At 48.1% G+C, this 23,063-nt stretch overlaps 2 protein-coding genes across 3 annotated transcripts in view; both read left to right on the forward strand.

Moving 5' to 3' along the window:
• The first annotated feature begins 25 nt into the window (after positions 1-25).
• WDR83OS (WD repeat domain 83 opposite strand) overlaps positions 26-23,063 on the forward strand; it is a 123,356-nt gene continuing 100,318 nt past the window's right edge. Inside the window, exons 1-4 of one of the 2 annotated variants that reach the window (XM_053464949.1) lie at positions 26-166; positions 3,191-3,296; positions 5,124-5,221; positions 5,784-5,895. In XM_053464949.1, coding sequence (XP_053320924.1) covers positions 117-166; positions 3,191-3,296; positions 5,124-5,221; positions 5,784-5,850 — 321 coding nt within the window. In that variant the 5' untranslated portion in view covers positions 26-116 and the 3' untranslated portion in view covers positions 5,851-5,895. Of the gene's footprint in view, positions 167-3,190; positions 3,297-5,123; positions 5,222-5,783; positions 6,160-23,063 lie in introns of those variants that run through there. The other variant, XM_053464948.1, reaches the window with a different exon arrangement.
• MAN2B1 (mannosidase alpha class 2B member 1) lies at positions 10,574-22,749 on the forward strand. Its single transcript, XM_053463870.1, has 24 exons — positions 10,574-10,651; positions 11,610-11,712; positions 11,910-12,083; positions 12,278-12,471; positions 12,697-12,829; positions 13,115-13,260; positions 13,382-13,498; positions 13,803-13,885; positions 14,196-14,316; positions 14,437-14,515; positions 15,296-15,405; positions 15,581-15,688; positions 15,925-16,041; positions 16,281-16,469; positions 16,819-16,916; positions 17,601-17,718; positions 18,305-18,423; positions 18,493-18,594; positions 20,100-20,187; positions 20,589-20,669; positions 21,053-21,289; positions 21,607-21,756; positions 21,843-21,945; positions 22,485-22,749. Exons 1-24 carry the CDS (start codon positions 10,574-10,576, stop codon positions 22,613-22,615), a joined length of 2,979 nt encoding a protein of 992 aa, XP_053319845.1. The 3' UTR covers positions 22,616-22,749.

Raw genomic sequence — 23,063 nt, forward strand, 5'->3', positions numbered from 1 at the left:
ATGTTGCGAGTGCTTCCGGTTCCGGGTGGATCACGTGCTGTTCCTGTGGCGGAAGTAGATCTGGCAAGTAAGCAGCTGGCTTAGAGTACACGGAGGCGGAGAGCGGTCGAGGAAAGATGACTGGGAACGGTGGAAGCGACCCGAGGAGGCCGGGGAAAGTGCAGAGGTGAGGACGGGGGCTGTGTCTGGGATTGGGGGGCTTATTACACGTGATGCCAACCTGAAGAGCCAGGAGTAGGAAGCGTCATAGGAGGGGAAGAAAGTAATGGGGGAGGGGAGAGAAATGAGAGGCAAACAAGGGCAATGAATGAGCAACAGGACAGAGACAAGAGGACTGAAGCCACAGAGCGAGAAAAGGCAAGAGGACTAAGGCTGCGGAGCGAGCAAAGGAGGAAAAGGCGAGAGGACTAAGGCCGCAGAGCGAGCAAAGGAGGAAAAGGCGAGAGGATTAAGGCCGCAGAGCGAGCAAAGGAGGAAAAGGCGAGAGGATTAAGGCCGCGGAGCGAGCAAAGGAGGAAAAGGCGAGAGGATTAAGGCCGCGGAGCGAGCAATGGTGGAAAAGGCGAGAGGACTAAGGAAGCAGAGCGAGCAAAGGGAGAAAAGGCGAGAGGACTAAGGCCACGGAGCGAGCAAAGGTGGAAAAGGCAAGAGGACTAAGGAAGCGGAGCGAGCAAAGGTGGATAAGGCAAGAGGACTAAGGGCACGGAGCGAGCAAAGGGAGAAAAGGCGAGAGGACTAAGGCCGCGGAGCGAGCAAAGGAGGAAAAGGCGAGAGGACTAAGGGCACGGAGCGAGCAAAGGTGGAAAAGGCAAGAGGACTAAGGAAGTGGAGCGAGCAAAGGAGGAAAAGGCGAGAGGATTAAGGCCGCAGAGCGAGCAAAGGTGGAAAAGGCGAGAGGACTAAGGAAGCAGAGCGAGCAAAGGGAGAAAAGGCGAGAGGACTAAGGCCACGGAGTGAGCAAAGGTGGAAAAGGCAAGAGGACTAAGGAAGCGGAGCGAGCAAAGGTGGATAAGGCAAGAGGACTAAGGGCACGGAGCGAGCAAAGGGAGAAAAGGCGAGAGGACTAAGGCCGCGGAGCGAGCAAAGGTGGAAAAGGCGAGAGGACTAAGGAAGCAGAGCGAGCAAAGGGAGAAAAGGCGAGAGGACTAAGGCCACGGAGCGAGCAAAGGTGGAAAAGGCAAGAGGACTAAGGCTGCGGAGCGAGCAAAGGAGGAAAAGTCGAGAGGACTAAGGCCCGCAGAGCGAGCAAAGGAGGAAAAGGCGAGAGGATTAAGGCCGCGGAGCGAGCAAAGGTGGAAAAGGCAAGAGGACTAAGGAAGTGGAGCGAGCAAAGGAGGAAAAGGCGAGAGGATTAAGGCCGCAGAGCGAGCAAAGGTGGAAAAGGCGAGAGGACTAAGGAAGCAGAGCGAGCAAAGGGAGAAAAGGCGAGAGGACTAAGGCCACGGAGCGAGCAAAGGTGGAAAAGGCAAGAGGACTAAGGAAGCGGAGCGAGCAAAGGTGGATAAGGCAAGAGGACTAAGGGCACGGAGCGAGCAAAGGGAGAAAAGGCGAGAGGACTAAGGCCGCGGAGCGAGCAAAGGAGGAAAAGGCGAGAGGACTAAGGCCGCGGAGCGAGCAAAGGCGACAGGGTTAAGGCCGCAGAGCGAGCAAGGGGGAAAAAAGTCGGGAGGACTGATTTTGGATATACATCATGCTGTGTTCCGTAGCTCACACCGGCGCAGGTTCCCTGAAACTCGTCCTTTTCTGCCTGTCGCTGAGGATGAGAAATATCTGGGGGGGGGGACCTTGCGTGGCTTTGGAGGCCAAGTTCTAATCTCGTAATGGAAAGGAAACAATAAACCTGAAGGACGCCTTTCCTGCATCATCAGGGATCAGTTTCATGGTCTAGGAGCGGTTATTAATCGCTTGCTACGGTCATTCCTTCCGTTAAGCTGCAGTGATTGAGATCGACACCATATCTGGGTTCACAGAAACTGCCCCGGCACCTTGGGGTATTCACGGGGCAGTTCCACCTACTCTGCTCTTCGTCTGTTACTAAAAGCCGCATGAGACATCAGTCCTCTTACTGCTGAATCCCTAGAAACAAATATTTAATCCTCTACAATTTTGCGAGGAATGCTTAATTGTCATGTGACACAAAAGCAAGCACTCATAGGCTGTTGCCACAGAAACCGAAAATGCTTCTTAAGTTTCTATGTTGTTTTTATGTGATGAAACTTGTCTTCCTTGCATAATATAAAGTGCAATTAATGATCTTGTCTAAGTGGAACAGAATCTTTAACCCCTTCACACCCATATGGACCCACCAGTACATCCTAAAATGCTGTGCTTAAAAGCCCATTAGGACGTACCGGTACTGACGTTCGTGCTGCCGCATCCCCCTGCTGGCCGTTCGCACGCATTGCTGTCTATGGAGCCTTGCTTGCTGATCACAGTGTGATCAGTGCAGGCGGAAGCGGAACGAAGAGAGTATAGAAAAGTACATCGAACGTGGAATAGGGGGATCTTTATTAAACCCACTTTTTGGGGGGGTACTAAGAACCCTTGGTACTGAAGGGGTTAATTAGCAAATGGCAGCTGGCTTCCTCTGACACAGAATGGATGAGATTAACGCCCATGGCCGCTGCCGCCTGTTTTCCTATCGTCAGGCTCCTCGACTTAAACCTGGGATTTGTAAAGGGTAGAAGGCCGATTAACTCCTTGAGTTCCACGAGCGTGCGCTTCGGGTTGGGATTAAAGCAAAGTAATACGCCTCGTCTGGTTTCGCTATACTTAGTTATACGAGTGTGAGTGCCCCTGAGGGCCGGGCCCTCTGTTATCTCTGTTATTTACTGCTTGTTGTGTCCTGTTTACCCTTTGTACAGCGCTGCAGCACACGATGGCGCTATATAAATCGATATATAACGCATATATTTAAAATATTTTTGTTTTTCTTCACTTAAGTATCTAATATATTATATATGTGTGTGTTTTGTTTGAGTTGTGGTGGGTATTCAAGCCCCCGGATAGCATCACATATTATGATATTTATAACATACATTATGAAAGTGTTTCGATTATCTGGATTAGTTTATAAAGCCTTAAAATGTTGCATCTGGGTAAAACGTGCCCAATAATCTGCCGTCCTTGCCGGTTTCTGACAGCTATTACAGTAAAAAAAAAATAATAAAAAAAATCTATGTGTCGCCAGGTACAAACCTCCCACGACGGAGAACTCCCCGACCCTGGACGACCCCACGCCGGATTACATGAACCTGCTGGGTATGATTTTCAGCATGTGTGGCCTGATGCTTAAGGTGAGAACCCGGAAGCATGTATTGTGTATTTGTTGGCCGTTTGGCTAGCGTAGCGTTTCGTTCAGCTTGTCTGCTCTCAGATTATCTCACGCTGGGTCTGTAATCGTTGTTTTCTGATTAATTAGCCCCCCTCCCCATCTGATAAATATCTGTGACAGCTGATCCAACCCAAGCAAATGATCCAGTTTCAGTTTGCATTTATTCATAAAGCAGTTAGAATGCGACCCATTGTTTGTATTGTGTACAAAAAATGTGCACTGAATATTATTTATTATTATTATTATTTTTTATATTATTAGAAACAATGTTTATATGGCTGCCCACCCAGAAATAATTCCGCTTCACATTTTGTGCGTTTTTTCTGCCGTTTTCATCCATTTCTTGAGAAGGGTGTGTGTATGAAGCGTTACACAGATGAGTTGCGTAACGCTTATTACATGGTACATATTTCCCAATCCAAGCAATCATCTGATTCTTGTTATCGTATCTTCTCGGGTGCGTACGTGTACCATTAGCAAGCCACGTGCCTCGGTGCGGGGTAAATCGGTGCCTGCGACCCGCGGATACTAATAATTCAGCAAGAGGAGGGGGTTATACACAATAATAATATCAATTAATATAATAAAGATATGGAGTCCCAACACCTGATGTGCAACAATAACTAAATACTATAAAAGTGGAAAAAAATCTCCTTGAGCATAGCCCCGGGCACTGTACACATTAATGACCTCCCCCTGGCGCTGTACACAGTAACAACCCCCAGGTGTATCGGCATCCTGGAGGCCGCCATTGTTATCAGTCATGTGATATTTTGGGTGACTTTCCCTGCTCCAACACCGCGCTATTATCACTGCCATAAAGAATCAGCTTAAAGTCGGTTCCTCCATAGACTTTCATTAGTCAGAGTGTCCGGGTGGGTGATTAAGACTGGGCAATTCTATTGTTTCTAACAGGGCATGTTATAAGGAGTCGGGGTGTTTGTCTGGTTACGCCGGACTCGGATAACAGAGGGAGAACTCATACAAATAGCAGATGTGAAGCTGTCTGAGTGGGAGTTTCCCTTCCAAGAAAAACTTGCTATTTTAGGAGAACTTCGTTAATTGAATCTGCGGCGTGTGCTTTCTGTTTGCCAATCTGTGTAATTGGTCCAGAGATCTGTATCTCAGGATGGCGAGGCCGGCGTTATCTAATATCCTGTCCTGAAACTCCCTAACGTCTACTCACCCGCCCCTTAGAAAGACTGCCCGAACAAATCAACACGTTAACGATACAGCGGAGATAATTTACTGGGGAGGAATAAACGTGTAGATCGAATGAAAACAAAGTTAAGATACCTTCCCTCAATGCTATATATTATATTATTACACATATATATATTATATATTATTACACGTTACTTATAGAGCACCGGCAAATTCCGTAGTGCTTTATACAATAACATGGAACATGCATTAGACATGCCGAGACCGAAGGCAACCCTGACATGTGGAGTGATCCTCAATGGAGTGGCCCTTCTGGGTTGAAGTGGTGGCCGACTGGGGAGGATACATAATATTTAAACACGCGGGGTTATCTATTAATTTCAATGGAATGTTCATTCTGGAGCATTCACCATGGAAACCAAGGAATGTTCCTGCTCCGTTATTTCCCATTTAGAACTTTGCCCAGTAGTTTCCTCTTTTAAAAAGATTATCGTTATTTGTCTTTTTTTAACCCATTCATTTCCATGGATAAATCAAATAAAACGTTACACGCTCGGTATTAATACGGGGGGGGGGTATTTTGGGTCCTTTTAACGCTGGCGTGATATTTGCTCCTCTCTGGCAGCTGAAGTGGTGCGCCTGGATCGCCGTCTACTGCTCATTCATCAGCTTCGCGAATTCACGCAGCTCCGAAGACACTAAACAGATGATGAGCAGCTTCATGTGAGTATAACGAGATGGGGGGGGGGGGGCTTCCCGCTTCCTCGCTTCCGCTAATTACCTCCATAAATCAGCAGGTCTTAAATAAAGAAACCAAAGCACTTGGGCGATAGGCGGCCGATGTTATCGCTGCTGCCTTTTAATAGCGCCGCCTTACGCCGCAGCAGCGCTTTACTATGGGGGTAAAAGTATAATAAGACTTGTTTAAAGAGACAGAAGAGATTACAATACAAATTGGTTTGGGGAGGGGGGCCGTATTCACTTAAAACTAAAACTCTGCTGAATGTAACACTTTAGAAACAGAATTCCTAAAACTGCTAAATGACTTTCTGGAAATAATTGTCATGTGACACAAAATCAGACAGTGATAGGTAGTTTCCATAGCAGAAGCTTCCTGACCGTGTCTCCTTTTATATGGGAGTAAGAATGAAACGGAAGTTCGTTAGTATACTGGTTTAATGTTTTGGAACCTGGCTTTTAGGTTAAGAATTTAGGTCTTGGGACATAGATGACCGATGGCTACGGGGAGCCGTAAGTCGTGTAACTTGTATGCGTTTCTGTGCAGGTTGTCCATTTCCGCCGTGGTCATGTCCTATCTCCAGAACCCACAGCCCATGTCTCCCCCCTGGTAGCGAGCCTTCGGAGACGGACAAGGGGAGCGATCGTGGATTGCCACTCTCTGCCATCGTCACGGTGTGCCAGCGATTAGAACAAAGAGACTGCGAGACCGTTTGTGTATGTAAAGCAAAGCGAGTGTTCTTCTCTCCCTCTGCCTCGGTGCGGAGGGTAAACCGGTGCACACTACCTCTGCGAGGAAGCTCTCCGCCTCTACAGGAAGATTGAAGAGTGGTTATTGGCAAACCCCGGGCGCCCAGTCAGTGATAAAAGGAATGCTTGGCTCATTTATAACGAGGTCTGTGAATAAACATCTCCATTGGCCCTACCTGTGTCTGCTTGCGTTACTCGGGGACCGCTTTACCGTACGCCAGGGTGACCGCGATGGACATGCATGCAGTTAACATGTTCCTGAACAGCGACTCAGAAGGAGATCCCCCCACATACTAAAATAAGTGACGTGGTCACCCTACTGCCTTCTTTTAAATAGGATCCAAATCCTTTTTGGGGAGTATTATCTATTGTGGCCTCAAACCTACGCAAACCATAAGTTACACTTTAGATTCCCTCGCTGTATTACCCTCTACCACTTTTACTGGGAGGCTGTTCCACTTATCTACCACCCTCTCCGTAAAACTTCCATTCCATCTAAGCCTCTGTTCTCCTCCTTTGGAATAAACGTCCCTCCTGTACTTTGTTAAATCCCTCTAAGTATTTAAATGTTTCCACCCCCCCCTTCTCTCCTCCAAGCCGGACACATTAAGATCCGTTTAGTGTTTCTTGTCCATTAACCGCTTTGGTTACGGAAAAAGAAACAAATGAGAAGTATATTACCCGAGTTTCTGTTATCGCTAGCCCAACACACTGGCTGCTTAAGTTTTGCTGATTAAAAAAAAAAAAGAATATTGTTTTTTTAGGCACAGCTCTGATTTCTAGCGAAAAGATTCTCTCTTTCTGATAAAGTAACGAGACCGGCCGCGTTTCCTGCCTTCAGAAAAGGAACAAAGAGAAAGTGTCGTTACTATCAACGCGTCCGCTACTTCTAGTACGTTACGCTAATAAACATCGCTGTATCTCTTCTGTTATCTGGAGGTTTGATCGCATAAAAAAAAAAAGTTATTCTGGTTTTTTTATGGGTTTTTAATTCATTTTTCTTATCAGCCCCCCTTTTTTTCTTTTACATGACAACTAATCCCTAAAAATCAATTAATTTAATGCATATGATAGCTGCAGGGTCCCTTTAAATGTACACGGTGTCACCTTTGCAAATGCTTGGGGGGGATTCTGCAGAAACCCCCCACCATATACATTTGCCCCCCCCTTTCCTCACCCACGGCTGATCTTTTTGGCCGTACACGTATGTCCTTACACGTGATATAGTCGCCTCCGCTGCTGGAACGGTCATTACTGAAACATAAAAGGACCCTCTTACTGCGTTTTGCCCACCAAGATATGTCCTGCATACAGTAAGCCAGAGGGGCCAAAAGTGTTTATCATATTTATTAAGTTCTGCATTTCTCAAAAGTAACGCAGATAAAACAGAGGCAAAAATACAAAACGTATACAAATATTTATTTGTTTAAAGCAAGAGGAAGAGATCTGGACAGCCCCCCCCCAAACACTAATATCTTCTGTGTGTGACCCACTGTGTCGTGTATGTGGTGCGGTGTGTATGAAATCAAATAAACCGCCTTTCTAACAAATGAAAGCAAACAATCAGGGAGAAAACACTATCCATGCTCGGAATCCGGGAAACCATCAGCAAGCACTGTGATTGTGATCTCATAGTGAGTTATGACATCATCCTGCCCATACAGCGGCCGGCACAGCATTCTATGTTCAGTGCAGTTGGGCGCTCGACACGTTCAAGGTGCTATTTCTTGAAGTGTGGTTACCAACTACGTCAACGGTCACCAGAGGAGAAAAACTCGCCGAGCATTATGGCGGAGTGTTGTCTCTTCTCGGGGTTAAGGTGGATTTTAAAGAAGTGCTGCCCCAGAAAACTACGCACATTTTTCAAAAGGCTCAAAAGGGCTTCCAATAACGTTCCAACCCTCAGCACAGGAGATGAAAACATCGCGCTCTTACCAAGCAGGAGCTCTGTGCTGAAGAGAAAGAACGAAGGTAGCGGTACAGAAAAGAGAATGAGACAGAGGAAAAGGAGGAGATGCACTGCTAACCCGGGAGAGGAAAACCGCCTGTATGTCAGGAAAAAGGAGACGACAAAGCGCTGCAGAACCAGCACCGGCAGCTGTGACTATGAGCGGAAGAAGCCTAGAAATGACGAGAGTCATGATTTGGGGCAGCAGGTGAAACCAGAAGCAGATGCGCACCTGGAGGAGTACAGGAGCAGGAGGATGAAGGTTCCCAGGAAAAGGCGCAGAAGTGAGGAGGACTGCGGCCTGACCGCCAAACGATTCAGGAACCTTCTCCCCATGTCGGTGTCCTGCTTAAGGTTTCATTTTCAATTAGGACAAGGGAGCTTTGGAAAGGTCATGCTGGCCTCTGTTCCTTCCAAGGATTCTCTAATAGCGGTTAAAATGATCCGCAAGAGATCTATGAAGTCTCTGCACATCATGAGAGAGAGGAGGATTCTGGAGGTAGCCAGGAACAGCCCGTTTCTATGCCACGGGTATGCAGCTTTCCAGACAGAGACCTGTGTGTTCCTCGCCATGGAGTTTATGGCTGGAGGAACCTTGGAGTCTTATATGGATAGCCTTGGCTACATGACACAGAACACAGCCGCATTCTACTCTGCAGAGCTGGTCTGTGGCATCCAATTCCTCCATTCCCAGGGCATCGTTCATAGAGACCTGAAGCCGCAGAACGTCCTACTCGATCGCGAGGGCCATGCCAAGATCAGTGATTTTGGTCTTGCTGTAGAAGGTGTTTTAGGAAGTACAGTGAGAGGACATTGTGGAACACGTCTCTACATGGCCCCGGAAATATATCTAAAGGAACAATACGGTGTTGCTGTCGACTGGTGGTCCTTCGGGGTTATTCTCTTCCGCATGCTTAACGGAACGTTTCCCTTCTTCACTGGCTACTGCAAGAAGGCAACCGTCCATTCTATTATCAATGGCAGGCCCAAATACACCAAGGCATTAAGCCGAGAAGCTGTGGATATCCTGACTTGTCTGTTAAAGAAAGATCCCCAGCTTCGCCTCTGGATGACTGAATACATCAGGGAGCATCCGTTCTTTGACAGCATCAATTGGGAAGACATAGAGAGCCGGAGAATAAATCCCCCGTACCAGAAGCCTGAAAGACCCAATCGCCGCTTCAAGAACATCCAACCCATACCACCGGTTCTGGAGATCACAGAGGACGCTGCCTCTCCATCCAGTAACCAGAGCCTGTCTGAAACCTCCTCTTTATTTAGTGATCAGAGCCCGGCCGGCGCGTCCTCTTCATCGAGTGACCAGAGCCTGTTCGGCTTCTCTTTTGTGACTCCAGACTGGATGTATTGAAGATTTTGTCAGAGCGATTGTCAAGACTTTCCACATTTGTTTTCTCCAGGAGAGTAAAAAATAAAATGAAAAACTCTCCCCCCTAATTTTGGTGATAGTTTCCTTCTTGTTGTACAGTTACAGGGTGCGTATGACATCACAATGCAGGTTTAGCCCGACATCATACACAGTGATTTCTTATGTGCAGATTTACTCTGAATTTACACTGAATTTTAAATATTCTTCTTATATCCAGAGATTAATATTAAATCTTATAAAACATGATTTCCAAAGGCTTCTTCTGGGAGGAGGTGGGTGCCTTTTGGCTACCTGTTGGGCGTTGAGGAGGGGGACCTAGAAAATGTTTCCCTCCTGGCCTTTTTGGAGAGGAGGAAAGGAAGGAGTCGCGCGACGCCTTTCGGAGAGTGTGGCCCCCACAAGATGAAGACTGGGGACCTGGTGGTGCGCGGGGGCCTTAAATCGGCTCCGTTTCACCCTTGGCACGCCGTCACCATTTCGGATATGGTTAGGATGTTATATGACCCGTAGTGACAGAGGACTGGATTTCCCATGACCTGGCAAATTCCCATCCCTATATATGGCTTATAAACTAAATGCATGTGCAATACCCCTATATATGTCCTATACATACATATAATGTACCAACATTTACATAGACTGAGTACCAAGAGACTTCCAGGGACAGAGTTTTATGCACAGCCTGTATGCCAGGAGTGTGGCAGGGAGGGGTCCCTATAGATGGTCTTTATATCAAGTGAGCAGAAGCGAGGGGCCCCTATACATGGTCTGTATAGCAGGTAGGGAGAGAGGGGCCCCTATACATGGTCTGTATAGGAGGTAGGGAGAGAGGGGCCCCTATACATGGTCTGTATAGCAGGTAGGGAGAGAGGGGCCCCTGAACATGGTCTGTATAACAGGTAGGGAGAGAGGGGCCCCTATACATGGTCTGTATAACAGGTAGGGAGAGAGGGGCCCCTATACATGGTCTGTATAACAGGTAGGGAGAGAGGGGCCCCTGAACATGGTCTGTATAACAGGTAGGGAAAGAGGGGCCCCTGAACATGGTCTGTATAGAAGGGTTAGTTGGGGATCTCCAGTCATTTGTTTACCTGACGTTCACTATTCACTTCCTTTATTACATTTACTGTCACGTGGTTCTTCCCTCTCTTCTGATTTGAGAGCATGCCCAAGTGGGCGTGTTGTGGTAGGTCATGTGACTCCTGTATCTCGGATTGTAACTCATCCGCTGGTTCATATCGCTATCGGCAGCATGAAGAGCCGGGTGCTACTATTACTGCTCCTCGGGGCAGCCGGCATCATCCACCGGGCACAGGCCTGCGGGGAGGAGGTGAGGCAGCACCCGGGTGAACGGCAGTGACTGGAGGGGAGAAGACTAGGGATAAGAGGGGAGGGAGGGAAAGTGACAGGAGGGGAGAAGACTAGGGATAAGAGGGGAGAGAAGTAAAGTGACAGGAGAGGAGAGCGGTAAAGTGACAGGAGGGGAGAGAAAGGGACAGTAACTGGAGAGGGTTAAAGTGACTGAGAGGAGAGAAGTACAGTGACTGGAGAGGAGATGGAGGGAAAGTGATTGGAGAAGAGAGAAGTAAAGTGACAGGAGGGCAGAGAGGGAAAGTGACTGGAGGGGAGGGAGGGAAAGTGACTGGTGAGGGGAGAGAAAGGGACAGTAACTGGAGAGGGGAGAGAGGTAGAGTGACTGGAGAGGGGAGAGAGGTACAGTGACTGGAGAGGGGAGAGGGGTACAGTGACTGGAGAGGGGAGAGGGGTACAGTGACTGGAGAGGGGAGAGAGGTACAGTGACTGGAGAGGGGAGAGAGGTACAGTGACTGGAGAGGGGAGAGAGGTACAGTGACTGGAGAGGGGAGAGAGGTACAGTGACTGGAGAGGGGAGAGAGGTACAGTGACTGGAGAGGGGAGAGAGGTACAGTGACTGGAGAGGGGAGAGAGGTACAGTGACTGGAGAGGGGAGAGAGGTACAGTGACTGGAGAGGGGAGAGAGGTATAGTGACTGGCCTCTTACCTCTTAGTTTACCAGCGTCAGGAAAACTTTTCCGTTGAAATCGCTGATGGTTCTTTCTATGCCCACGACATCCCCTGCCTGGTTAGTAGCCTGGGGTGTGGAAAGGGGCAAATAGATATGGGGGAAATTTAAGGGGACCACCATACAATCAGTGTTAATACACTAGAAAAGGGGCCCCTGACCCGAAGAGCTTACAGTCTATGTGCAAGCGGTTAACGATTATAATTCCAAAAGCGGAACGTTGATCGTATTTTCTTTCACTCTCTAGACTTGCCCTCCGGCCCCCGATGGCTTCCTGAATGTACATCTCGTTCCACACACTCACAACGACGTGGGCTGGCTGAAAACGGTGGACCAGTATTATTACGGAGGTGAGAGGTGTAGACGGGGGCCGAATGGGGCCGATGTGCCGGCAGATTCTATGGTTCTGTATTTGAGGACCATTGTCTTGCCAGGTGGACCCCCTGTCCGTCAAACAATGGCTTTGAAGGTTCTAAACTTTATATATTGTATGTAATATATTTAATATATTATATATAGGAAATGTGTCTATAATTCTGTCTTTTAGCCCGGAATGATATCCAGCACGCTGGGGTCCAGTACATTCTAGACTCCGTCATCCCTCAGCTTCTCTCCGATAAGCGGAAACGCTTTATTTACGTGGAAACGGCTTTTTTCTGGCGTTGGTGGGAGCAACAGACGGAGGCGTTGCGAAGGGACGTCACCGACCTCGTACAGGAAGGTAAAGAACACTAAACGCTTTCTATACGTTGAGCCCATTAAACATGTAACGGTCTTTATTGGGGCTCTTGGCCGGTCAGTGGGACTTCTCCTTTAATCCCTTTACCGTGTGTTTGCGCCCCAGTGAGTCTGACCGTTTCGCCGGTCCTGCGTCCTCCCTCCTGCTTCTAGATGTTCTCTCTGCTGGCTTTTCAGGTCGTCTGGAGTTTATAAACGGCGGCTGGTCTATGAACGACGAGGCCGCCGCGCACTATAGCGCCGTCATCGACCAGATGACGCTGGGGCTGCAGTTTCTTCGGTTGAGGTTCGGGGAATGCGGGAGGCCGCGTGTCGCCTGGCACATCGATCCCTTCGGGCACTCGCGGGAGCAGGCCTCCTTGTTTGCACAGGTGAGCGTCTGTCTGTTTTTAGAGCGTAAGCTCCGCAGAACAGGATTTTTTTTTTCTACCTTCATTGGCTCCGCCTCTTTACATGAAACAGGTAATGCTTAGAGAGGGCGGATCATTGGGAGCCTGCAGAGCTTACACTCTAACGGATACATACATGTCCTTGTAATAGCGCCGGGTGCTGGGGTTTATGTCTTGGGTGTTAGATCGTCAGCTCTTCTCCCTCAGATGGGGTACGATGGCTTTTTTTTTGGCCGACTGGATTACCAGGATAAAGAAAACAGAGAGAAAACCAAACAGATGGAAATGATCTGGCGGGGAAGCGATGACCTGAGCCCACCAATGGCGGATCTGTTCACGGGTCGGTATATAGATACTCTGTATCATTATACACCACGGTATCTCATCATGGGTCCTTCTCGCCGCTGCCTAGTAATGGATAGATTTTTAGTATTTACGTACTTTGCCCCTCTTATTATTGTAGATAAGTGGAACAGCCTCCCAGCAGAAGCGGTAGAGGGTAATACAGTCAGGGAATTTAAACATGCGTGGGATAGACATACGGCTCCTGAATCTAAGACGAGACCAATGACTGGTTAAGGTAGTAGAAGGGGCACGTTGGACGCTCTCTTTCTCTCTGTCCCAGGCGCTCTCCCTAATGGTTATAACCCACCGCAAGGATTTTGCTGGGATTTGCTTTGCGCCGACTCCCCGGTTATGGACGACCCGCGGCTGGAGGATTACAACGCGGACTCCGTCCTGAAAAACTTCCTGAAAGCTGTGGCTGATCAGGTGAGTGAAGGCCGGAGAGACCGCATGCACTTCGCATGAGTGCCGGCGCTGTCCGTGTGCTCTGTGTATGTCTGCGCATGTGCGTAACCTGTTTTTGACAGCCTTCTCTTAACCCTTTCAGGCCCAACATTATCGCTCCAACCATCTCATCATGACCATGGGGTCTGATTTCCACTATGAGAACGCCAACCTATGGTACAAAAACATGGATAAACTGATCGCGTTGGTCAATGCCCAGGTGAGAAAGCTGCAGCGCTGGAGCTTCTTATAGTATTTTAGCCTAAATACCGGTCTCTGGTAAGTGGGGGAAACCATCGCAGTCGGTAGAAAAATAACCCGTGTTTTAGTAAATCTGAGAATAGCAGAGTTTTAGCGGATCGCAGCGGCCCCAACCAGTGAGTGCACCGAAGGCTCCTGGGAGTTTCTCCTTGCCTGACGCCAACGCGTTTCACCGTTATGGTAAAGTGTAGCGTTTGTGAAATGATGTCACATGATGTCACTTAAAGGGTCGGTAACCTAGAATTCCCTCTCTGTGTTTCCAGCAAACAAACGGCAGCAAAGTGAATGTCATTTACTCCACTCCAAGCTGTTACCTGAACGCCCTGCACCGAGCCAATCTCACCTGGTGAGACGGGGGACGGCTGCCTGTCGAGGGGTCTGAACTGTCTGACTGTCTCTTGCTGTCGGGGTTTATATCTCTTTATGTGGGTGCGGCTGTCTGTATTTTCCTCTTTTAATGTTGCAGACATGTAACATTAATATATGGAACATGTATACATTATAATTTCTATATGCATTTATAGCATACAGTAGAATATTTGCGGGGTGAGCGTACACCGCTCTGTCTTGAAGCGCTGCGTCTCTCGTCTTATCCGTCTATTAATACTGTCTCTGTCACTTTGTATAAATTACTCCCCGGTTCGTCTCCCTCTCAGGCCCATGAAGATGGACGACTTTTTCCCGTATGCCGACGGACCCCACATGTTCTGGACCGGCTACTTCACCAGCCGACCGACTTTCAAACGCTACGAGAGGTTAAGCAACAACTTCCTGCAGGTGACAGAATCAGAACCATTTATTTATCATACCGTCTGACCTCGGAATCCGTCGTAAATAAACATTATTTATTAGAAAATGTGCCTTCTGTACTAATTCTACTATATTTTTATATCTCAGGTCTGTAACCAGCTGGAGGCTTTAACAGGAATGGCAGCTCGGTTTGGGCCCTATGGTTCTAGCAACAGCTCTGTACTGAGTGAGTGCCTTATTACCCCTGTAACATCTTATTACAGTAACCCGGCCCCTGAGTGCCTTATTACCCTGTAACATCTTATTACAGTAACCCGGCCCCTGAGTGCCTTATTACCCCTGTAACACCTTATTACAGTAACCCGGCCCCTGAGTGCCTTATTACCCCTGTAACATCTTATTACAGTAACCCGGCCCCTGAGTGCCTTATTACCCCTGTAACATCTTATTACAGTAACCCGGCCCCTGAGTGCCTTATTACCCCTGTAACATCTTATTACAGTAACCCGGCCCCTGAGTGCCTTATTACTCCTGTAACATCTTATTACAGTAACCCGGCCCCTGAGTGCCTTATTACCCCCTGTCACATCTTATTACAGTAACCCGGCCCCTGAATGCCTTATTACCCCTGTAACATCTTATTACAGTAACCCGGCCCCTGAGTGCCTTATTACCCTGTAACATCTTATTACAGTAACCCGGCCCCTGAGTGCCTTATTACACTGTAACATCTTATTACATTACCCCGGCCCCTGAGTGCCTTATTACCCCTGTAACATCTTATTACATTACCCCGGCCCCTGAGTGCCTTATTACCCCTGTAACATCTTATTACAGTAACCCGGCCCCTGAGTGCCTTATTACCCCTGTAACATCTTATAACAGTAACCCGGCCCCTGAGTGCCTTATTACCCCTGTAACATCTTATTACAGTAACCCGGCCCCTGAGTGCCTTATTACCCTGTAACCCCAGTAACTGTGAGGTTTCCGTCCCATTCCTTCGCAGGACGTGCTATGGGAGTTGCTCAGCATCATGATGCCGTTACTGGGACGGCAAAACAACATGTGAACGATGATTACGCCCGGCGTCTGTCTCAGGGGTGGGACGCCTGCCAGGTACCGGTCCCTTTATACCAAAGCTTACATATTAGGAGGCACCGTGTTGCTAGTCTGTTTGCCTCGGGATCATAGGAGTTGTTCATCGATGCCCAGAGATAGCGGGCTATATGAAACTAGTCCATTCTCCGGGAATGATTAATGTCTGTGTCCTTTTTATCCGCTTGTTCTGCAGGTTGTTATCAGTAATGCTCTCTCCAGTCTGACGGGGTCCAAGGAGAACTTTGTCTTCTGCAATTTATTAAATATCAGTGTGTGTCAGCTCTCCGAGACATCGAAAACTGTGAGTAGAAGACCGGCCTGCGCCGCCGTTCGTACCTGCAATGCTTCACCCCACGCCTATCGCGCAAGTGGCCATGCGGAAAAGCTACCAAGTGTCACTTTTGCCGGTGTTAGGGGGTCAGGCGACGCTCCGTATACGAGACCCCATTGTTGTGCGCCCCCTCTCTCTATCACACACGGGGTCTCTCGCGTCGGTTCTTCTCGCCTATAAATGTAACTTGGTGTCCTCGTCTTCAGTTTTCAGTCTACGTGTACAACCCTCTGGGACGCGGCGTCGCGTGGACTGTCCGGCTACCTGTCAGCGGTCTCAAGTACTCGGTCCTTGGCCCATCCGGGAAGCCCCTGCCGAATGAGGTGAGCAGCAGGGCAGCTGCTTCTTCCTATTCCGTTAAATGGATGAAAGCAACGAACGACATGCGCCTTCCGCCCGGTAGCCATATTGGAAGATTTGATGGTGTTTTTACTAAAGAGGAATCCCTAAAGGCAGGAAGGTTCTATAACAGAATGGCTCGGGATTATCACCCCCGTTAGCATTGAGATGAACTGAATGTAGTCTCCTAAAATACTAGAAATCTACTGACTTTATCTTCTAGGTGGTGCCTGTGTCTGAATTCACAAAGGATGTGCGCCGGGAGAAGGGGCGAGCCGCGCAAGAACTCATCTTCCAGACGCAGATACCCCCTGTGGGCTTCAGCAAGTTTGTTGTAAAGAAATTATCTACGCAGGGGCTGTTCTTTAAGGAGAAGAAACGCGAGCCACGGCCCACCAGTATCCAGAACGAGGTGACACGTACATGATACCACTTTACTTTACCCCTGTAACATCTTATTACAGTAACCCGGCCCCTGAGTGCCTTATTGCCTCTGTAACATCTTATTACAGTAACCCGGCCCCTGAGTGCCTTATTACCCCTGTAACATCTTATTACAGTAACCCGGCCCCTGAGTGCCTTATTACCCCTGTAACATCTTATTACAGTAACCCGGCCCCTGAGTGCCTTATTACTCCTGTAACACCTTATTACAGTAACCCGGCCCCTGAGTGCCTTATTACCCCTGTAACATCTTATTACAGTAACCCGGCCCCTGAGTGCCTTATTACCCCTGATCGATATTTTCTCTCTCCATCCAGTATTACAGAGTGGATTTCAGTCCTGAAACCGGTCTAATTACTGGGATTCACAATCTGGAGAAAAGGATGTCGTTGCCGTTAAAGCACGGATTTTACTGGTAAGGATGCTGCGGGTTTGGGATTTGTTCAGATTAGACTTGACATTATTTCCCTTCTCAGATAAATACTGCTGGGTAAGGGGCTTCTTTTAACCCCTTTCTTAACTGAGGGTACTTTGTACTTTTTTTATACCTTTGATTCACCTTTTAGGGCTTTCTGTTGATACCGCTTTTAGATGTATAGTCCAACATTTAATATAAATAATATCAAAAACCGGAAAAAAAAACACATTTTTGTATGATTTTGCTATGACCATTGTCACTAAATTGGCCAAAATACATTAATTTAAGTTTGAAATAATATAAATATGTAAATATTATAGTTTTTTGGCAGTTATAAGGTTAATATTGTCATACGTTGTGAAAATAATGTAATAATACAGTTAGTATATAAGACACGGTTAGATGAGGTTGGGGAGGAAGAACTTGGCCGGCCGCACAGAGCCCCGACCTCAACCCCCATCCGACACCTTTGGGATGAACCGGAACGGAGATTGCGAGCCGGGCGTCGTTCAGCGGCTGACCTCACAGACGCTCCCTGGTTTTGTAATGTGATGTCATCAAAGTGCCTGTTGGTGTAACGGTCGGGTGTCCCAATACTTTTGTCCATATAATGGACTCCCTTTCATGTGAAATAGTTTAACCCCTCGTAGGACGGGTGACTGTGTCCTCTCTGTCCTGCAGGTATAATGCAAGCATAGGTAATGACGACAGCGGACAGGTGTCTGGAGCGTATATCTTCAGACCAAATCTCTCAGAGGCTCTGCCTTTAACAACGAAGGTCCACACTTATGCTGTTAAGGTGAGTAAGAGATTTACCAACATCCCAAATAACTGCCCCGTACCTATCACTGCTCTATTACACGCCCCCTACCCCTATAACTGCCCCGTACCAATCACTGCTCTATTACATGCCCCCTACCCCTATAACTGCCCCGTACCAATCACTGCTCTATTACACGCCCCCTACCCCTATAACTGGATTTAAAAGGCGATCTTCTCTTAATGTGTTCCATCGCAAGGATTTTCCCTGAACTGCACTAAAACAGAACATTTATAATTAATTAACATGTGAAGTCATTTACAGCAACAAAGATAGACTTGTAGAAATGTAGAACTTGACAACACATAAGACTCCTTTGGCCCGTCTAGTCTTATGCAGAGACTCTGCTGGGAGGCTGTTCCACTTATCTATCACTCTCCACACCAGAAAATCTGTCTGTATCCAAAATGGAGCCCAAACTAAAAGCCAGAAGCAGTGCTAATATTCATCAGAAGCAGAAGTATCTTTAGCGCCTGTTAGGCCGTCTATAACCATGACCTGTAAACTCCATAGAACCCCAGCTGTTTACAGACTGATAGTCGGCGTTTGTTTCCTCTGCCGGCAGAACTCCCTGGTGGAGGAAGTCTATCAGAACTTCTCTTCTTGGTGCTCCCAAGTGGTGCGATTATACAAAGGCCAGCGCTTCGTGGAGCTGGAATGGACTGTTGGGCCGATACCCATGGGGTGAGCTGTTCTCCGTGCGGGGCGACGTCTGCGTCCCTCCGTGGCTGTTACTTATTACTGTCCTTCCAGGGATCGCTGGGGTAAGGAGGTGATCAGCCGCTTCGACTCCCAGCTGAAGACTGAAGGAGTGTTTTATACCGACGCCAACGGGAGACAGATCATGAAGAGGACGTAAGTGCATTCCTGTTTGTGTCGCCCTGCGGTGGGAGGGACAGACTCCGTGCTCCATAGCCCCCTCCTGTCTGTGTCACCCTGCGGTGGGAGGGGCAGACTCCGTGTCCCATAGCCCCCTCCTGTCTGTGTCACCCTGCGGTGGGAGGGACAGACTCCGTGTCCCATAGCCCCCTCCTGTCTGTGTCGCCCCGCGGTGGGAGGGACAGACTCCGTGTCCCATAGCCCCCTCCTGTCTGTGTCGCCCCGCGGTGGGAGGGACAGCTCTGTGTCAAAAACAGTCACTTACCGTATTTGCTCGATTATAAGACGAGGTTTTTTTCAGAGCAAATGCTCTGAAAAATACCCCTCGTCTTATAATCGGGGTCGTCTTCTAATCAGACCTCAAATAGAGGTCTGATTAGGAGACTAAGATCCAGATCCCCCGCACCGCTGCAGGGGACCTGGATCCTCGTGTCGTCGCCCCCCCCCCAATTTAACGCCCCCCCCCCACACACACACACACTTACCGGTGCTTCCGGAGGTGAAGTTGGCAGCGGGGGTTTGTATGCGTCCGTCGCAAATACCTTCCCCGACTGTCAGAGATCAGAGTTCCCCGCACCGGTGCGGGGAACTCTGATCTCTGACAGCCGGGGAAGGTATTTGCGACGGACGCATACAAACCCCCGCTGCCAACTCCACCTCTTTCCGGCTGCCGCGGAATGAGACGTCAACCCGCTGCCCCGGCAATACAGCAGGAAATTGGAAGCACCGGTAAGTAAGTAAGTAAGTAAGTGTGTGTGTGTAGGGCATTTCTGGAATGCCTTATACCCCTATATGCCACTCTGGCATTTAGGGGGTTAAAAGGCATATTATGGGGCAGAGTGGCATATAGGGAGGTATAAGGCATTTCAGGAGGCAGAGTGGCGTTAAGGGGGCATTTAATAGAGCACTCTGCCTCCTGGAATGCCTTATACCTCCCTATATGCCACTCTGCCCCATAATATGCATTTTAACCCCCTAAATGCCAGAATGGGATATAGGGGTATAAGGCTTTTCTGGAGGCAGAGTGGCACATAGGGGGTCAAAAGGCATACCATGGGGCACAGTGGCATATAGAGGGTTAAAAGGCATATCATGGGCCACAGTGCCATATTGGTGTGGCAAGCCTGGGGGCAGATGTGCGTAACTGGGGGACAGGTTGGAAAATACAAGAAATAAAAACAAAAAAAAAATATTTTTCTCAATCATAGCTTTTATTAAAAAAAATAGTTTACATGAATTAACATTTACTGGTAAAACTTTTTTCCTTTAGTGTCGTCTTATATTCAGGCTTTTTCTTTTTTTCCTAAGTTAATATTCAGATTTTGGGGGGTCGTCTTATAATCAGGGTCGTCTTATAATCGAGCAAATACGGTATATCATGAATGAAATGTGAATCCTTAAAATAATAGAATGTTATCTATATTATTATTACTTCAATATTCTTAAAACAAATTGTAGTTTATTTGTTATTTTTCTTGTAGGAGAGACGGCCGGGAGACGTGGAAATTTCAGCAGACGGAACCCGTGGCTGGAAACTATTATCCGGTGAATAGCCGGATTTATATCCAGGTGAGAGACCAATTACATAACATATACAGAAATAATACTTTTTATATGCCCAGAAATTGCAAACTGAATTTCTCAAGCGTCTGAAAGCTGGCGTTTTCTCTTTTATTATAAGAACGAAAAGCGATGTCATGAAAAAAGTAGGGACTTCTGTAAAATACTGCCAGGTATATCCCACCTATATCACTTATTTTATTTTTTTAAACACCATTCCGTAGGTTTTAGAAGCTCATTTTACGTGAACGTTATGAAAACAGACATTGCATCTGCATGATTATTCCTCCCCATTGTTATCTTACTGATTGCTCTTGATTGGCTCGGGCAGCCTTTGTAAGAGTGGGTGGAGGGCAGTTGGTCAAGAAAGGGTTAATCGATTTTCAATCTCTCTCTCTCTCTTTCTCCAGGATGAAAAAGCTCAGTTGACGGTTTTAACCGATCGATCTCAGGGAGGATCCAGTATCGGGGACGGATCTGTGGAGCTGATGGTGGGTTTAAAGGCTTGCACTCGTCGTGAGCGGGGCCGAGCTAGAGCTTCGGGTCGTCCTGCTATAGTTTAACTCCGAGGAGACCTTACCTCTCAATGGACAGGGGGGAGAGTTGGACCCTAAGAGGACCAATCCAGACCATCGGAAACAAAAAATACCCACTGAGCATTAAGGGATTTAACAAAGTACAGGAGGTCACGACCTAAATCTAGACGTCGGAGGCTTAGATGGAATGTAAGGAAGTTTTACTTTACTGAGAGGGTGGTAGATAAGTGGAACAGCCTCCCAGCAGAAGTGGCAGGTGCTAATACAGTGATTTAATACTGTTGGAAGAAGCGATCGCCATTAAAAAGGTTTATTCCTGTGTTTTTTTTTATGATCAGGTTCACCGGCGCCTCCTGCAGGACGATGCCAGGGGTGTGGGAGAGCCGCTCTTCGAGCCCGGGGAGTACGGAGACGGGATTGTCGTACGAGGAAGACATCTGTTGTTGCTGGACTCTCCTGGCGACGCAGCAGAACAGCACAGACCGCTGGCGATGCAGGAATACCTGTCGCCCCAGATTATCCTCTCCGCCGGCGACAGCGCCCCCTACAGTCACGGCGGAGACCCCCAGACGCAGGTGAGCGTGGCTGCCGTGATCACTGTGCTGGCTGCTAAGAGTGGATGAAGGGGGGGGGGAGTTAGGAGTCCAGCGCCGACGGGGTCCGGCCGTTAATGCATGAGAACACGGTGGTGTTAGATCATATGTGACACTGCAGCAGGTCACGATCACCTAAATACAGCACCTGTGTGCAAGTACATTGTGTTATAGTACAGGTGGGGGACCCCCTATCCGAGAAACATTTCTGATAAGGAACTGGGGGGGGGGGGTTAGATAAGGGATACACGATCTGTACCGCGTATCAAAGTGGTCATTACTTTTTTTTTTCTCCCCAGTTTTCGGCTCTGCGGAAGGAACTGCCCCTGAACGCTCACCTCCTGACCCTCGCTCTGCATGAGCCCACAAAAGTCCTCCTGCGATTAGAACATCCGTTCCAGGGGCGCGAGAGCGACAATTATTCTCAGCCCATCTCCGTTAACCTGAAGGTGAGCCCCCCCCCCCGAGCTTCGCCGTTCTTACCCCAGGGTTTGCCGTTATTCCTCCCCGTAACGCTGCCCGCTCTCGATTTCAGACGCTGTTTTCCTCCCTGTCTTTGTCGGACTTCGAGGAGACGACGCTGGCCGCTAACCTGGAGAAAAGCAAACTGAAGCGTCTGCGCTGGAGATCGGAGACGAGTAAGGAAGCGTTCCGACGCGTTTATTTTATTACCCCCCCTCTCTAAATTCTTCACTACCCCCTTAATCTGCCTTATCATACTCCTTAACCCTTGCACCGCCGGCCACGGCTCAGATGTTTTGCAGTTTGCATTGCTTTTGACTCAATAAAGGGAGGTCGATTCTCTCAAGTGTTCGTCCCTAAAATAGAATTAGTGCAATAAAAAAAAAAAAGGATTCTATATCGCAGGACTCCCCCCTTCACACTACTACTACTACTACTACTACTAGCTCCATATAGATTTTGTTGGTTTAATTGTTTAAATCAGCCTCAGATCTATAGGATCTCTATGTATAGTTCAGAGACGGTAAGAAAGAGAGAAGGCGATATAAAGAAGTTTTGCTTTTATTATTGAATGGCCTGCTGAGACACTTGCCAATAAATACAGATGTTTTTTCAGGGCCAGAAAGTCAGTTTGGCTCTTAAGTAACCCCTCTGCATGGAGTTGGTTGCACGCAGCGGTGGGCTTATAACATTAACAGCATTTATTGTTGCGCAGGTACCCCCGTCACCTCGGACGCTTCCGCTCCTCCCCTGGATCCTTCCGACGTTACCCTGAACCCCATGGAGATCCGCACCTTCTTGGCCACCATCAAGCATAGCAAACAGCCTGCGTGGGACGCTCGGTAACAATCTTTTGGGGGGGGCCCAAGCTATTCCCTCCCCCCCCCCTCGGACCATCCGTCCTGCCAGCGGTGCCATTGAATGCTTTACCCGATGATTTTCATTAAAAACCAAAGTTGTCTTAAGACCAAATAATAGAATTTTATTTCATAATGCGAGGGCAACATAAAAATCCAAGTTCAAAAAAATAATGCCCCCCGCTGGGGGTTTTATCAGGAGGTATACCCTACAAAAGATAATAGAAACTGAATTCCCCAAAGCCTACTCGTTGGGGAGGTTATCCTCTGATAATTGAGGGTTTGACCCGCATTTCAGACGGCAAGAGTTCTTCTGGGGTGTGCGGGGACGATGCCTCGGCGTGAAGCTTAGCGATTAACCCGAGAATCTCTCGGACCCCTGAAAATTCCAAACTTAAAAGGGGTAGTTAAGTGGTAAAGGCGATAGCTGGAGGGCT

This window comes from Spea bombifrons, chromosome 4, assembly GCF_027358695.1.
Source record: "Spea bombifrons isolate aSpeBom1 chromosome 4, aSpeBom1.2.pri, whole genome shotgun sequence".
Classification (NCBI taxonomy): domain Eukaryota; kingdom Metazoa; phylum Chordata; class Amphibia; order Anura; family Pelobatidae; genus Spea; species Spea bombifrons.

Bases quoted from the DNA above. Each gene is read 5' to 3' on its own strand.
- MAN2B1 (XM_053463870.1), top strand. From the start codon at position 10,574: ATGAAGAGCCGGGTGCTACTATTACTGCTCCTCGGGGCAGCCGGCATC. The intron at 10,652-11,609 runs GTGAGGCAGCAC...TTCACTCTCTAG, and splicing joins CACAGGCCTGCGGGGAGGAG to ACTTGCCCTCCGGCCCCCGA. The intron at 13,261-13,381 runs GTGAGTGAAGGC...TAACCCTTTCAG, and splicing joins TGAAAGCTGTGGCTGATCAG to GCCCAACATTATCGCTCCAA.